Consider the following 14,797-nt stretch of genomic DNA (forward strand, 5'->3'; position numbering starts at 1 on the left):
GGGCTTGTATTTTAAAAGCTGATTGCGGTTTGGTCACTGTCGTGTTTAGGGTATAGGGGCGCCAAAAGATGATTTGGAATACAAATTAGCTTATATTGGGGGCGCCAAATTTTCACTCACCCAGGGCGCAATTTTTTCTAGCTACGACCCTGAATAGATTTGACACTTCAAACCGAAAATCTAAGGTTTAAAACGTATAATGAAGCAAACATTATCATCATATGAAAATATTTCAATCTTCAGGAACTTTAGATCAAATAATTATTGATTTTGTATCAAGGAATAATTCGATTTTCTTAAACTCTACCCTCTTTGGTAGAAAATAACATTTCGAACACGTGAAAAATTTCCAAAGGTCAAATATTTTAAAACTGTGATGTTTTCGGCTTTTAAAAAATTGTTATTAGAGCAAAGAAAGCCGTTTCCCCCCGGGAATTCGGGGTTGAGTTGACTTTGCCCCCTCCAACTTTTCAAACGTTCCTACGCCACTGACTTTCATAGTGCCATTTTTAAGAAACCCGGCTGCCGTCGAGATTTCAGGTAACTAGAGCCACGTCCATAGGTACACCTCGAAAGCGCTTCGAATCGCTTTAAAGGGGCCTCTGCCAAGCGTGAACGAGTTGTAAACCAGTATGTAGCGATTTCGCGGTGTAAGTGTGACCGAGGCCTAGGCTGCTAAGCGCCGGACTCACACGCAAAGCGAGAGCAGAGAGAACGCCACGGCTACGCGTTTCTAAGCTTAAGCACTATTAGTAAGATTTAGTCTTTATTTTCTCCGTTTTGCTACTGTAGCGCCGCCGTCACGAGAAGAGTACATTGAGAAAATAGATATATTTTTAAATATTATAGTTTGTATTTTGCAGTCATCAAGCTCAATTGAAATTCGTGATAAAAGCAGTCACTTGAGTTTCTTGGTAAGTTGGTATTGGAGTAAAATCGGAAAATGAACAGCGGCGCATCGAAAAATCGTCGTCGGCGGCATGTTTTGTTATCATTTTCCGAAATATTAACCGGTAAATTTCTTTGTTTACATTTTTTCCCCGAAAAAAATCAATTTAATCGTGGATAGTGATTAACCGTCCCCGACCTCTAGAATTCTCGGTATGTAGGGAATAGAGCGCTGGACTAAAATAGCATTTGTTAAAATAGCGTTTTCAAAAGCGTGTTTTTCAAAACAGCATTTTGTTGGAACGGCGCTTTGTTAAAACAGCGGTTGTTGAAATAGCGTTTCTCAATACCGCAGTTTTTTCGAAAGAGCGTTTTGTTTTGTCAGCGTTTTTTGGTTAAGCGTTTCTCAGTGGAGCGGTTTGTCAAACAAGCTTTTTCCATAAACAGCGTTTCTGAATATAGCGTTTCTCAAATTAACGATTTTGAAACAGCGGTTTTGGTCAAGACAGCGGTTTCCGATATATAGAGGGAGTTATCTCGAGGCTAACCTAACCGTTGCGCGCTCCGTGCGCTAGCCTCGAGATAACTCCCTCTATAAATCGAAAACCGCTGTCTTGACCAAAATCGTTAATTTGAGAAACGCTATATTCGAAACGCTGTTTATGGAAAAAGCTGTTTTGACAAACCGCTCTACTGAGAAACGCTTAACCAAAAAACGCTGATCAAACAAAACGCTCTTTCGAAAAAACCGCGGTATTGAGAAACGCTATTTCAACAACCGCTGTTTTAACAAAGCAACCAAACGTGGCACTTTCTTCAACGGAAGCTGAGTACGAGTGCCACACTCGCGGAAACACGCGAGGAAGCACTCTGGCTTCAAACACTTTTGAAAGATTTTAAACAAGGAAACATCTCCACGAAATTTTTTGAAGATAATCAGAGCTGTCTAAGAATGGTCAAAAATGAAAGCATCACGCGTAGGACGAAGCACATTGACATAAGACATCATTTCGTGAAATTATTATTATCCAACCGAAACAATGAACGCGGATTTACTGACCAAACCGCTTCAAAGAGTGAAAACTAAAGAGTTCTCATCACTGATTGGACTGAACTAATAAATGTAGAAATGTATATCTTTGAGAGAGGGTGTCGAAATACAAAGTTTAAGTTTCGCTCTTGCAGCTATGACAATAGATGGCAGCATGGTGCTGTGTTTTTGTTTGAAAATAACGAGCGGCTATTATTTTTAAACAAAAACACAGCACCATGCTGCCATCTATTGTCATAGCTGCAAGCGCGAAATTTAAACATTAGATATTTCGACAACTTCCACCATTTGAAGTTGAAAATTTTAGCAATAGCAGAAGGCGTAATATGGCACATAATCTATTACAAATATTGTTTGGACTACACTAAATAAGGTAAATTTTCCGTAGTACTGTAGTCTATATGCTATTGTACGGTGTCGTCGTTTATTCAGCTTTACCGAAGTATACTACCTGCGGCTTATTTTACTTTATTCCCTCCGTGTAGTGACGTTCTATGGTTCACCCTCCAAGGTAATCGCCAAGAAGTAATATTTCCGATAGCCAGGACCCGCAAGGTATGCTTTATATAATGGAAACCTTTCGCGAGTTGCGACACACAAAGAATATAATTAACGGAAACAAATATTTCAAAATGCGGCGAAGTAAAAAAAACAAATATTTTAAGGAGGAAATTGAACTTTAATGGGAAACAAAGGAGGTACATAAGACGACTAAATATTATCGAATTATTTTATATAAGATAAAAATAATGAAATTATTTCATCACGCTAGACAGCAAGTACATGTTTACATTTCTTACATTTAGTTTTAATATCTTTATAAAACACAATTTTGATATTCGTTTCTTAACTATTTAAGAAAGTTTTATATATTCAAAAGCACTCTATAAACGAATACTTGGAAATTAAAATCTTATAACGCGAGACTACAAAAGAGTTAACAAAAATGTTGCACCATCAGATAATTTTATTTTTACATTAAGACAATCAATTTTGATAAATGTTCCTAAACCATTTAAGTAATGTTTATTCAAAATGCACTCTATAATAGTATATATGGGAAGGAAAATAAATATTATGGATAAAAACTAGATAATGGTTAATTGAAATGTATTATCTTAGGAATATATATTTAAAACACCTTTTAAAGTTATAATCTTTCAGAAAAACAATTTTAAAATTTGTCAAAAGCTTTAATCGGTTTGCAAAGGTTTTCCTTTTGTGATCTGAGTTAATGCGGAATTGATGCATCGTTAGGCTGATCGTTTTTGTCGTTTTCAACAACACGCAATCTTTTTGGGAGTTTGTCTATGGCGAAATCAGCTTCCCCTTCTATTTCGACGTGATGATGGACAATAAATGTCCTGCATACCGAAATTAAACGGAAAAAAAATATTAACAAATCTGTTGCGTTGCGTTTAATCCAATAGTGGCGGTGTTTACATCAGTTGCGATTGGTCTTCCTTTGGGGCACTCAACGAAACCGCTTTTGCGTTAAAGACGACCACCTGGTTTGGGATCGATGTGGTGTCCTGATGTTGTCCGTTCTCGGGATTCAAATTGCGCGTGATTTCGTTTTCCTGACTAATGTCCACGTTTCCAATTTGGTCCGTTGATACCCTGCGTAATAACCAAAACGGTTTAAACTATTATTAATGACGACGAGTTGCACTAAACATAGTTACGTCCGTTGCAGGTGGTCATAATTGAGAGCTTTTAAAACAACTGTTTCACAGTCTGTAGTGTCCGTTGTGTCGGGGCTTTCGCTGAATCCATATTGATCTTGCTTCCTTCTTTTACCTAAACAAAAAAGTGCCCTTAATAAGGAGAATCCGAATTTCAACTTACCTTTTTTGGAATTCCTATCTTTTTTCTCGCGTATGCCCTTATCTTCCGGCTGGTCCATTCTGGATAATAAATGTAACAGGTTAATATATTAATCAAAATGTGCTCCTCATTCACATACGATGAAATTGCTTCCCAATCCGACGGACTGTTGAGGCGTTGGTTCTTTTTGGGATCTAACCCATGGCGAATGATCTCATTTTCAGCTTGGCCTTTTAAAGTTCTGTAGAATAAATAAAACGGTTAATCTGTTAATTACTAATAACTATAGCGGTGGCAGTTACCTTTTTTCCGGTTGATCGTCCTTGAGTTTCTGTAACGCAATTGCTTCCTCTTGGTACGGAATTGATGTAGCGTTAGGCTGATCGTTTTTGTCGTTTTCAACAACACGCAATCTTTTTGGGAGTTTGTCTATGGCGAAATCAGCTTCCCCTTCTATTTCGACGTGATGATGGACAATAAATGTCCTGCATACCGAAATTAAACGGAAAAAAAATATTAACGAATCTGTTGCGTTGCGTTTAATCCAATAGTGGCGGTGTTTACATCAGTTGCGATTGGTCTTCCTTTGGGGCACTCAACGAAACCGCTTTTGCGTTAAAGACGACCACCTGGTTTGGGATCGATGTGGTGTCCTGATGTTGTCCGTTCTCGGGATTCAAATTGCGCGTGATTTCGTTTTCCTGACTAATGTCCACGTTTCCAATTTGGTCCGTTGATACCCTGCGTAATAACCAAAACGGTTTAAACTATTATTAATGACGACGAGTTGCACTAAACATAGTTACGTCCGTTGCAGGTGGTCATAATTCAGAGCTTTTAAAACAACTGTTTCACAGTCTGTAGTGTCCGTTGTGTCGGGGCTTTCCCTGAATCCATATTGATCATGCTTCCTTCTTTTACCTAAACAAAAAAGTGCCCTTAATAAGGAGAATCCGAATTTCGACTTACCTTTTTTGGAATTCCTATCTTTTTTCTCGCGTATGCCCTTATCTTCCGGCTGGTCCATTCTGGATAATAAATGTAACAGGTTAATATATTAATCAAAATGTGCTCCTCATTCACATACGATGAAATTGCTTTCCAATCGCAACAGCCCTCTTTCACCCCCAAAATTGAAAACCGGCGCTCATTTAATTTTGGTTAAATGACAATTTCTACGTTCGTTACTCAAATTTAAATTCAGGGCGGCGAATTGGAATTAAGCTACTTTTAATCAAGATATTTTTTATCAAAGTTTCTACCATGATTTAAAGAGATCTGAAGCTTTGATTTATATAAGTTTTAATCATTTAATCCAAAGGACTATCTTAAAATACACAAAAATGTGTGTAGTGGCTATCTTTCCTGCATGTTTGTACAAAGGTTCAGATCTCTTTTATGGTAGTCCTTTGTAGGACCAAGCTAAAATTCGAAAAGGTTTTGTATAACTTACGTGTTAGCGAATAACGAGTAGCTCTTTTCCGACGAAGTATGAGTGTCTATTATCGTTAATATCCCTCAAAGTTTGGCCCAGCACAATGAGCTAGGAGAGTATAAACTTTAGGCCTAAGTTTGATGATTAATAATTATTTTATGGCGCGTGCAACGTACGTCAATCTTACGTAATAATTTTCTTGCGCGTGAAACGGGCGTCACTATGACATCATCCTTTTCTTGCGCGTGAAACGTGAGTCAATATTACGTAAGGTATTAAAAGTCGCTAGATGACTTGGGACTAAGCGAATTAAATAATAATTAGAATTATTATGATAATTATTATTGATTTTAAGGCGCCTACCACAGTCTGATTTTTTTAAATCTTAATAGAAGAAAGTATATTTGTAAATATTGCAATGTTATAAATTAAATGTTTTACACATTTACTGGAATATATTTATTTCGCTGTATCACGGCCAACTTAGATCTGTTCTCGCCCCTTACGCTACACAAAACTTGCACAGACCACATGTGGTTCTACTTTGAAAATTTGCCAAATATTCTTTTTGCTCTAGTGTATTTTGCTGTGGGAATTTCTACAGCAGCCAAAACGTTGAACAGTCTTATCTATGAATGCCTCAGTAGGGACGTCACAGAAGCAGTCATGAACGGTTACAAAGTCTGTATAATGGGCGATTTCAATGCCCATATTGCGGAGTGTGGGAAGGAAGATTCAAAGGGCCGGCAGGTGAAGCTGTTTGCTGAAAGTTTCGGCCTAATAATGGGTAACTTGGCTCCAATTTGTAGTGGAATGTATACAGGGCACAATGAGGCATATCGTACAACAGTAGACTACTTTCTCTATAGCGAAGAATTAGTAAATTTCTTTACGAAAATGGAAATCGATGAGCTTGGTGTAAAGAGTGTTGGTAGCGACCATAACAGTCTATTTTTGGAGGCAATTTGTGAGTCACCACAAGTTGAAGTTACAAAACCCAATTGCCTCGCCCTGGAACCCAACCCAAGGACTTTTTGGGAATTGGATAATGAAGAACATATGAAACTATTCCAGTTGGCCATGGAAGAGGGTATGGGAACGAGTGATCAGTCGTATGAAAATTTCGTTCAATTAATGCTAAAGTCAATGGAAGGCACGTTAAAAAAGAGACAGCCAGCCCCGCTCATTAAGAATAAGATACTGCCAAAGAAGTGGTGGAACAAGTCAGTTGGGGAAGCAATCAAACTTAGAAAAAGGGCAGCAAAGACCCACAGACTAGCTGTTGCTAGAGGAGCAGATACTAACTCTGTACGAGACCTCTGGTTTGCCTATAAAGCCGCAAAAGCCAACGCGAAATACGTAGTATCACGTGAAATTAGACTGGTGAACTTAAAAATGGAACGGGATATCGAAAAGGCGGCCAAAGACAAAGGAAAGAAGTTCTGGCGTTACGTGAAAAAATTGAGGAAGCAGGGGGTGGTGGTAGAAAAGGCTTTTAAAGGAGCTAGAGCGAAGAATGGGTCCCTCTTGTGGGAAAAGAAGGCGGTGGCTCTGAGAATCACAGAGTATATCAAAGATCTAGAGAATGAACTACTCAGCCCCACAGTCGGTCCCACCACTCCATCCCTCTCAACTAGCTGCTCGGGCACTGAAGCGAAAGATCCCCTTTGTGACGATGAATTCTCAGTTATGGAATTAAATAAGGTGCTTGGTACTTTAAAAACGGGGAAGGCAGCAGGCCCGGACGGAGTCTACTCTGAAAGTCTGAAAGCTCTTGGTCCTAACGCTCGCCTGTCTCTGTGTAGTATATTGAATTCTATTAAGAGAAGTAAAGTGGCACCACTATCCTGGCTTTGTGCACGAGTGACTCTAATCTATAAAGGGAAAGGCAAAAATGCTCTGGAGCTCGACTCCTACCGCCCCATTGCTGTCACCTCAGTAATGTATAAGGTGTATGCAATGTTACTGAAGAATCGCCTTACTAACTTTCTGGAGGAAAATAATTTAATTTGTGAGCCCCAAGGAGGTTTTCGAAAGGACCGACGAATAGGCGATCATTTGTTTGTCATCATGCAATTAATTGAATTGACCATGAAAATGGCTCTACGCCTGGAAATTGCTTTCCTGGATCTGAGGAAAGCTTATGACAGCGTCGATAGGTCTAAACTGTGGGAATGTCTTTCCTCCAAGGCTATTCCTATTACCCTGAGATCAGAAATTGAGAGTCTGTACAAGGAATGTAACTACACATACTATCTGGAGGGGATTGCGACGACTGAATTATCGAGTAGGGTTGGTTTACGCCAAGGCTGCCCGTTATCTCCCACCCTGTTCACAGTATACCTTGATGACCTAGCCCAGTCACTACAAGTTTCTGGGTATGGAGCTAAACTTCCTGGGTATCCTCCAAAAAATAAGGACCTCTGTGTGTCTTGCCTTTTTTATGCGGACGACATTGTACTCTTCGCAAATCACCCTGACGACCTGCAGAAGCTACTTGACATTTGTTCGGCCTTTGCCAAGTGTAGGAACTTACTATTTAGCATGGATAAGTCAAATACAATGTCCTTTTCTACACAGCCTGTTGATGAGTGGTCGTACCTTCTCGACGGGAAGCCAATGGAGAAGGTGAACAAGTACAAATACCTGGGCATTACCATTGATAGTACTGGTCCTTTTTTGAGTACCATGGAAAAGATAGTGGCTGGAAAGGGAAACGCGATGCGGTGGGTAGTTCGTAACCTAGCCGAGCAGTCCTACAACAAATACTCGGTCAGCCGTACACTTTGGAAGAGTGTAGCCGTACCAACAATGACGTATGCAAACGAGGTCATTTGTTATTCAGCCATGACTAGGGAGAGGCTGGAGAGATGCCAGAGAGCGGTAGGCAGAACGGCTCTAAATGCAGGCCCATTTGCGGCTAATGCCGCTATAGATGGTGAGATGGGATGGAGTACAATGGCAACCAGAGAAGCTCGCAGCAAATTGAAATTTCTGGGACGCCTCAAATTTATGGATGCTAGAAGGATAGCTAAGAAAATATACACATACATTCGAGACAATGGCTCTAAAACGGACTGGTCTCGAGCAATAGAAAGAGTGGACCGGCAATTATGTCTGAGCTCAAAGAGAGACAAGGCTACCTCTTATAAGGAATGGGTAACATGTGTGGAGAAAGAGGTACAGGAAGCCGCACTGATATCATGGAAGTCCCAAGTACGTCAGAAAACAAGCCTCGGCTATTACAAAGCTAAAGAAAAACCGATGAAAGAGGCATGTTATACTGGGTCGTGGGGCAGCGGTTTACTCTTTCAAGCTCGAACGGGTGCCCTACTAACCAGGGAACGTCAAGTGGAATTATTGGGTTCCGAAGCCTTATCCCCGCTTTGTAAGCTATGTGGTCAAGTGAATGAGGATGTTTATCATGTTCTCCTAGAATGCCCAGAAACGGAAACTGACCAAGCGTGTAACAGCTGGCGGGCAGAGCATTTTGGGTGCCCCTTGGAAAATATTATTGGTCTTCCAGGGGATGTTTGGGACTTCGAGGTGATCCAAAAGGTGTTAGAGACTTGGCAGAAGAAGAAAAATTAACTTATTTGACTACCCTAACTTCTCTGTTTCCCGGTCTACATAGTACTTCCCCCTAAAATTTATTACATAACGTTGTATATTACTTTTTCCTGTTTACGTTTTCCTGGTTAATTTTCCATTACCATTACCTTTTATTTTTATTACTAGTGTATTATTGTATAATTAATGCTGAGCTCCCATTGGAGCAGCCCTGTTACAAAAGGGTGTACTTTGTACGAGCGAATAAAAAACCTTTGAACCTTTGAACCTTTGAATAAGGCCCGCCAGCTTGAAACGTCTCATATGTTAACGAGCGTATGAGAAATTCACGTTTAACGCGAAAATATTCCGCTTGGGGCGCCAAAATACGGAAGTACCTTCCTAATGCTTTCTTATGGGAAAATATTTTGTAAAGTGAATCGCTTTTCCGAACCTTTTTCATAACTTTACCGATTTACGTCATTGCCGAGTTTTTTATATGATTTCAAGTAAGTTTCATTATTAATTTACAGCATAATATCGTAATTTTCCATCATTTGGTCTGCTCACAATATTACTTGGAAATCGACGATATTTTTAAGGCGAGGAATCGTCTCCGGATCGGAATGATCGGGTTTTAAGCCCTGGAGTCGTATCGCGCGTATGCAATGGCCTATACGGTGCCTCCCAGCTAGAAATTTGTAATTAATTCAACCAAGTAATTTAAACTTTTTAATAAAATTTAATAACTTTTATATTACATTAAATCTCCTAGTTATGTTGTATATTCAATCTTCTTGTTGGGTTAAATATTAAATCTCCGTGTGTATTATATTAAATTTCGCCTAATATATATTATATTTCAAGTTTAAAGACTTTTCGACTAATTGGTTTATATTCGTGTGGGTGTTTTTTTTTATTATTATTATTTTTGTACGCAATATAAGTTATAAAGAGTAAATTTTAATTAGTTTGGTTGAAAATCGTCTAAATTGGACAAAATCGATAAATTTGGGTAAATACTGATAATTTAAGGAAAATGTTAATATATTACAGAAAATACGAGTGAAATTCGGTAAGATAAAGTAAAGTTCGGTTAGTTACGACTAATTTGAGTAAATTCATCTAAATTGGAAAAAGTGGATTAAATTGGGTAAGTACTAATAAATTAAAAGAAATTATGTAAGTAAATGTAAGTTAAATACGATAAGATAAAAACCTAAAAATATATAAATTGGGAACATTTTACTATTTTTGGGTGAATTCTTCTGTCATTGGGTAAATGCGAGGAATTTGAGCAAATACGAATAAAGTAGGGAAAATATGTAAACTTAAGATAAATGCCGGCAACATAGGCAAGACCAAGTAAAGTTGGGTGAACGCTACCTAATTTGGGTACTTAATAGTAAATCTGGATTATTGCAAATTAATTTGTGGAAAATGCAATGCATTTGAGTGCTGCCAATTAATTAAGATTAAATATAAAAATTTGCTTAAAGTTTAATAATATGGGTAAATTTAAATAATTTTGATAAATGTTTATAAAATATGGTAAGTAAGTGCTAATGAATTAAACATTTTCGGGTAATTTAAGATAATAACAGGAAACAGATTAATTCACGGCTTGATTGGTAAATCGAAATAATTTTAGAAAAACTAGATTAAAAAGTAGTAAAAATGAATTTTATTCTTAAAAAATTTACCAAAATTTATTGTATTTTTGGCTTTACCCAATTTATTTAAATTGATCCAATTTAGTCGAATTCACAACTACTACTACTAACCTCCATTTATGAGCATTTACTCGCTCGCATTTACGCAGAAGAATACACCCAATAATTGTGTCTAATAATAATACTAATAATCAGCTAGGCTAATACCCAAGGCACCACCCTAGGCCTAAGTCATCGAGCGACTTTTAAAGCCTTTAATTCAGGTGGCCGGGTTACAATGCGTAGGAGGGTGGTGGCAAGCCCTGCATGCCACGCGAGCCAACAGCTCCCTACACTAACTATTACCGTTTACTTAAACAAGTTTTTATGGAAGGGGAAACCGAAGATCTCGGGGGAAAACCCCTTAAACCAGTGGGGAGAGAACTTGCAAACTCAACGCAGAAGGAGTTGTTCCGAGTTTTCACCCAGTGCCACAAGTTGGGATCGAACCCGGCTCCTCTTGCTGCGAGGCGAAAGTGCTAACCACTCCACCACCCCAAAAATACAAAAATCTTCCCAATTAAGTTATATATTTTTAGGGTTTCATCTTATCGTATTTAACTGGCATTTTTCTAAATTAATTTTTAATTTATTAGGATTTACCCAATTTAATCGACTTTGTCCGATTTAGATGAATTTACTCAAATTAGTCGTAACTTACCGAACTTTACTTTATCTTACCGAATTTCACTCGTATTATCCGTAATATATTAACATTTACCTTAAATTATCAGTATTTACCCAAATTAATCGACTTTGTCCAATTTAGACGATTTAAACAAAATAAATTAAAATTTACCCTTTATTTCTTACATTGCAGAATACTTATCGTATTTCACTCAACTTTACCAAATTTTACCTAATTTTTCGGTTTCACCCAATTTATGGAAATTGATCAAATTAAGTCAAATATATCTGAATTAATTTATATTTTGTTCATATATTCACAACTACTTCAAGTTACCTCAATTTAAGAGCATTTACCCTTGCTCGCTCGCATTTACCCAACGACAGAATAATTCACCCAAAATTACTAAAATGTTCCCAATTTATATATTTTTAGTACTTCATCTTACCGTATTTAACTCGCATTTGTCTAAAGTAATATTTTTTATTTTAATAGTATTTACCCAATTTAATCGTCTTTGTCTAATTTAGACAAATTTACTTAAATATCTCTTACCGAATTTAACTCGGATTTTCCCTTATATATTAACATTACCTTAAATTATCAGTATTTACACAATTTAATCGACTTTGTCCAATACAGACGAATTAACTCAAATAAATTAAAATTAACATTTCTCGTATTTAATATAAATAAACCAAAATTTATTGTGTTTTTCGCGTTTACCCAATTTTTGGAAATTGGTCCAATTAGTCGAATTTATATAAAAAAAATTATATTTTGTTAGTTTAATTAGCAATTATTCAAAAATATTTTAACTTACCTCAATTTACCCTACCTCCCTCGCTTTTACCCAAAAATACAAAAATTTGGCCAATTTACATATTTTTTTTTTCAAATTTTAATTTTTTCAAATTTCTTTGTTTTTTCATGGGGGTGGGGGTCTCTTGAAATATGTGATTTTCCCTTGTTAAATCACATAAAGAAATTTTGATTTGGTGTTTTCAAAAACCTTTTCGGTTGCCCTGGCAAAAAAAAGCCCAGCGTAACTTTTTCCTTTGGGAATTTTGAAGTTACGTTAAGGTCTACTTATTCACCGAGTTTAAGCATTTAGGTTTTGAAGTTTTTCCTTGATTTTCATGGCTTAGGTCATGTTTACTGTGTTAAAGACATTCCGCTCAAAAGGCGTTGTTGGAGAGCCAATTATATATTTTGTTTAAAGTTAAGTTAATGTTTGAAACATAAAATTTAAGTGAACATCGTTATCTAAAATGAGAGAGTCGTCAGCGTATAGGGTTAGTGAGTCGTTATCATCAGGATTGAATAAATCGTTTTCAACGAGGTGAAACAAAAGGGGTGATAAAATCGAACACCGCATTTGATATATTTCGAGTCAGATGATACATTGTTAACCCTAGTTTTACACCTTCTTGGGGTTAGATACTAATTGATCAAGTCTTGTGACTTACCTCGGATACCCTGGATACGAAGTTTTTTAAGAGGTATATCCATGACTAACCAGATCAAATGCCTTTCTGCGGTCTAGAAAGTCTCCTATTACATATTTCCCGTCGTTTAAATTGTTCATAATATTTTTATATACTGGTTTTAAGGCTCTATTTTTCATAAAACCAAATTGGTGATTAGAAATAATACTATATTTATCACAAAAACTGTGCAAACGCGTATCGAATACTTTCGAGAATACCTACCGTACCGTTATAGGACCGGCTCGTTTGTGTCGCCTCGTTTAAGGATATGGCAGATAAGACCTTTTTAACGATTCTGGATACGTACCCGACGTGAAGTTTAAATTTATGGGAAACAATCATGGTTCAGAAAGTTTCATTAATTTTTTTTAAATTTTGGAGAGATTACGTCGTCAGCAACGGCTGCATTTGTTGTAATATTATCTAATATATCATTTACTTCTTGTCTATCAACCACAGTAGAATTTGGGACGTGTTTAACGTTGGAGTATGTGTCGTGGTCATATGAGTTAGTCCGCTGGATTCATTGGCACCAGCCAGACAATCAGGCCAGTAGCCAGCGATGCCGACCGGCCCCCTCAAAAGGTATTTGTGCCCCCGTAAATTGGGCCCCTAGAAAAATATCAAAGTAAGTAAACAAAATAAATACAAAATATCCTATTCACATTTTATATTAAGTTAAGTAATAATAATCAGCTAGGCTAGTACCGAAGGCACCACCTTGGGCCTAAATCATTAAGCGATTTTTAAAGCCATTAATTCGGGTGGCCGGATTACGGTCTAAACTATGATATTTAATTTCGTGTACCTAACGTTATTATATTAGTATCACTTCTGTAGAAAAACTAGAAAATAACGTCAAAATATTTATTTCGGACTACCAAGAAAAGATTTAGAGAACAAAAATGAAACTTGAGCTCTGAGCTTAACGATTTATTTTCTACTGTTTTTAGTTTTGGTTTCAGATAACAGAGAACGAGCGTTATTACGTTATTTTCAAACAAAAACACAGCACCATGCTGCCATCTATTGTCATAGCTGCAAGAGCGAAACTTAAACTTTGTATTTCGACACCCTCTCTCAAAGATATACATTTCTACATTTATTAGTTCAGTCCAATCAGTGATGAGAACTCTTTAGTTTTCACTCTTTGAAGCGGTTTGGTCAGTAAATCCGCGTTCATTGTTTCGGTTGGATAATAATAATTTCACGAAATGATGTCTTATGTCAATGTGCTTCGTCCTACGCGTGATGCTTTCATTTTTGACCATTCTTAGACAGCTCTGATTATCTTCAAAAAATTTCGTGGAGATGTTTCCTTGTTTAAAATCTTTCAAAAGTGTTTGAAGCCAGAGTGCTTCCTCGCGGGTTTCCGCGAGTGTGGCACTCGTACTCGGCTTCCGTTGAAGAAATTGCCACGTTTGGTTGCTTACGACTAGCCCAACTAATCGTTCCTCCGAGCCATTGAAAAACGTATCCTGTATTTGACTTCCAATCGGTAAGGTCACCACCCCAATCCACGTCAGCGTATCCAGTTAAAGCATTTGATTGTATTAGAGAGCTCCCAAGTTTTAGCTTCAGATCCATAGTGCCTCTCAAATACCGCATTACTCGCTTGACTGGTGTCCAGTCCCGCGGGCTAGAAGTTGAGATACTCCTACCTAAAATTGATACGCTAACAGCTATATCTGGTCGGGTGCATGTGGATACATATAGGAGGCAACCAACACTGTAAAAAAAGCATTCAATTGCCTCTCAAATTTAACTAACAACATTTAGTTTTGAAAAATCCTTCGTATTAGCTTTCAAAATTAACTACTACTATTCAAATTTGACCAACTCTTTACATTGGCGTTCAAATTTAACAACTATAACTCAACATTGATTTCTTCTTCATATTGGCGCTCAAAATTAAATATCACCATTCAATTTTGATAATTAATCATGTTAGCATTCAAAAATGCCAGTAACACTCAAATTTGAAATAACCTAGCATGTGCGTTCTCATTTAATTGCCAAAGTTTAATTTTGATAATAAATAATGTTAGTATGAAAAAAAAACTAACACTCAAATTTGAAATAGTTCTATTTAGGTGTTCAAATTTAATTGAAAACATTCATTATTGGAAAGGCATATATTTTGTTAAGATTAAAGTTATTTCTCAATAGTTATTCGAATTTGCAGCTTTATAGCATAGAAAAGAAGTTTATTGCTTA

At 37.0% G+C, this 14,797-nt stretch overlaps 1 protein-coding gene across 1 annotated transcript; it reads right to left on the bottom strand.

Annotated features, from left to right (window-relative positions):
• Positions 1-2,944: 2,944 nt before the first annotated feature.
• LOC149922112 (uncharacterized) lies at positions 2,945-5,444 on the bottom strand. Its single transcript, XM_090163801.1, has 9 exons — positions 5,378-5,444; positions 5,220-5,309; positions 4,573-4,794; positions 4,331-4,507; positions 4,069-4,251; positions 3,906-4,007; positions 3,625-3,846; positions 3,383-3,559; positions 2,945-3,303 (listed from the first exon to the last, which is right to left on the bottom strand). The coding sequence occupies exons 3-9, from the start codon at positions 4,791-4,793 to the stop codon at positions 3,171-3,173; spliced, it is 1,215 nt and encodes a 404-aa protein (XP_090019927.1). The 5' UTR covers position 4,794; positions 5,220-5,309; positions 5,378-5,444; the 3' UTR covers positions 2,945-3,170.
• Between the last annotated feature and the right edge of the window lie 9,353 nt (positions 5,445-14,797).

This window comes from Leiobunum rupestre, chromosome 11 (genome assembly GCF_980474605.1).
Source record: "Leiobunum rupestre chromosome 11, qqLeiRupe1.1.hap1, whole genome shotgun sequence".
In the NCBI taxonomy this organism is placed as follows: domain Eukaryota; kingdom Metazoa; phylum Arthropoda; class Arachnida; order Opiliones; family Sclerosomatidae; genus Leiobunum; species Leiobunum rupestre.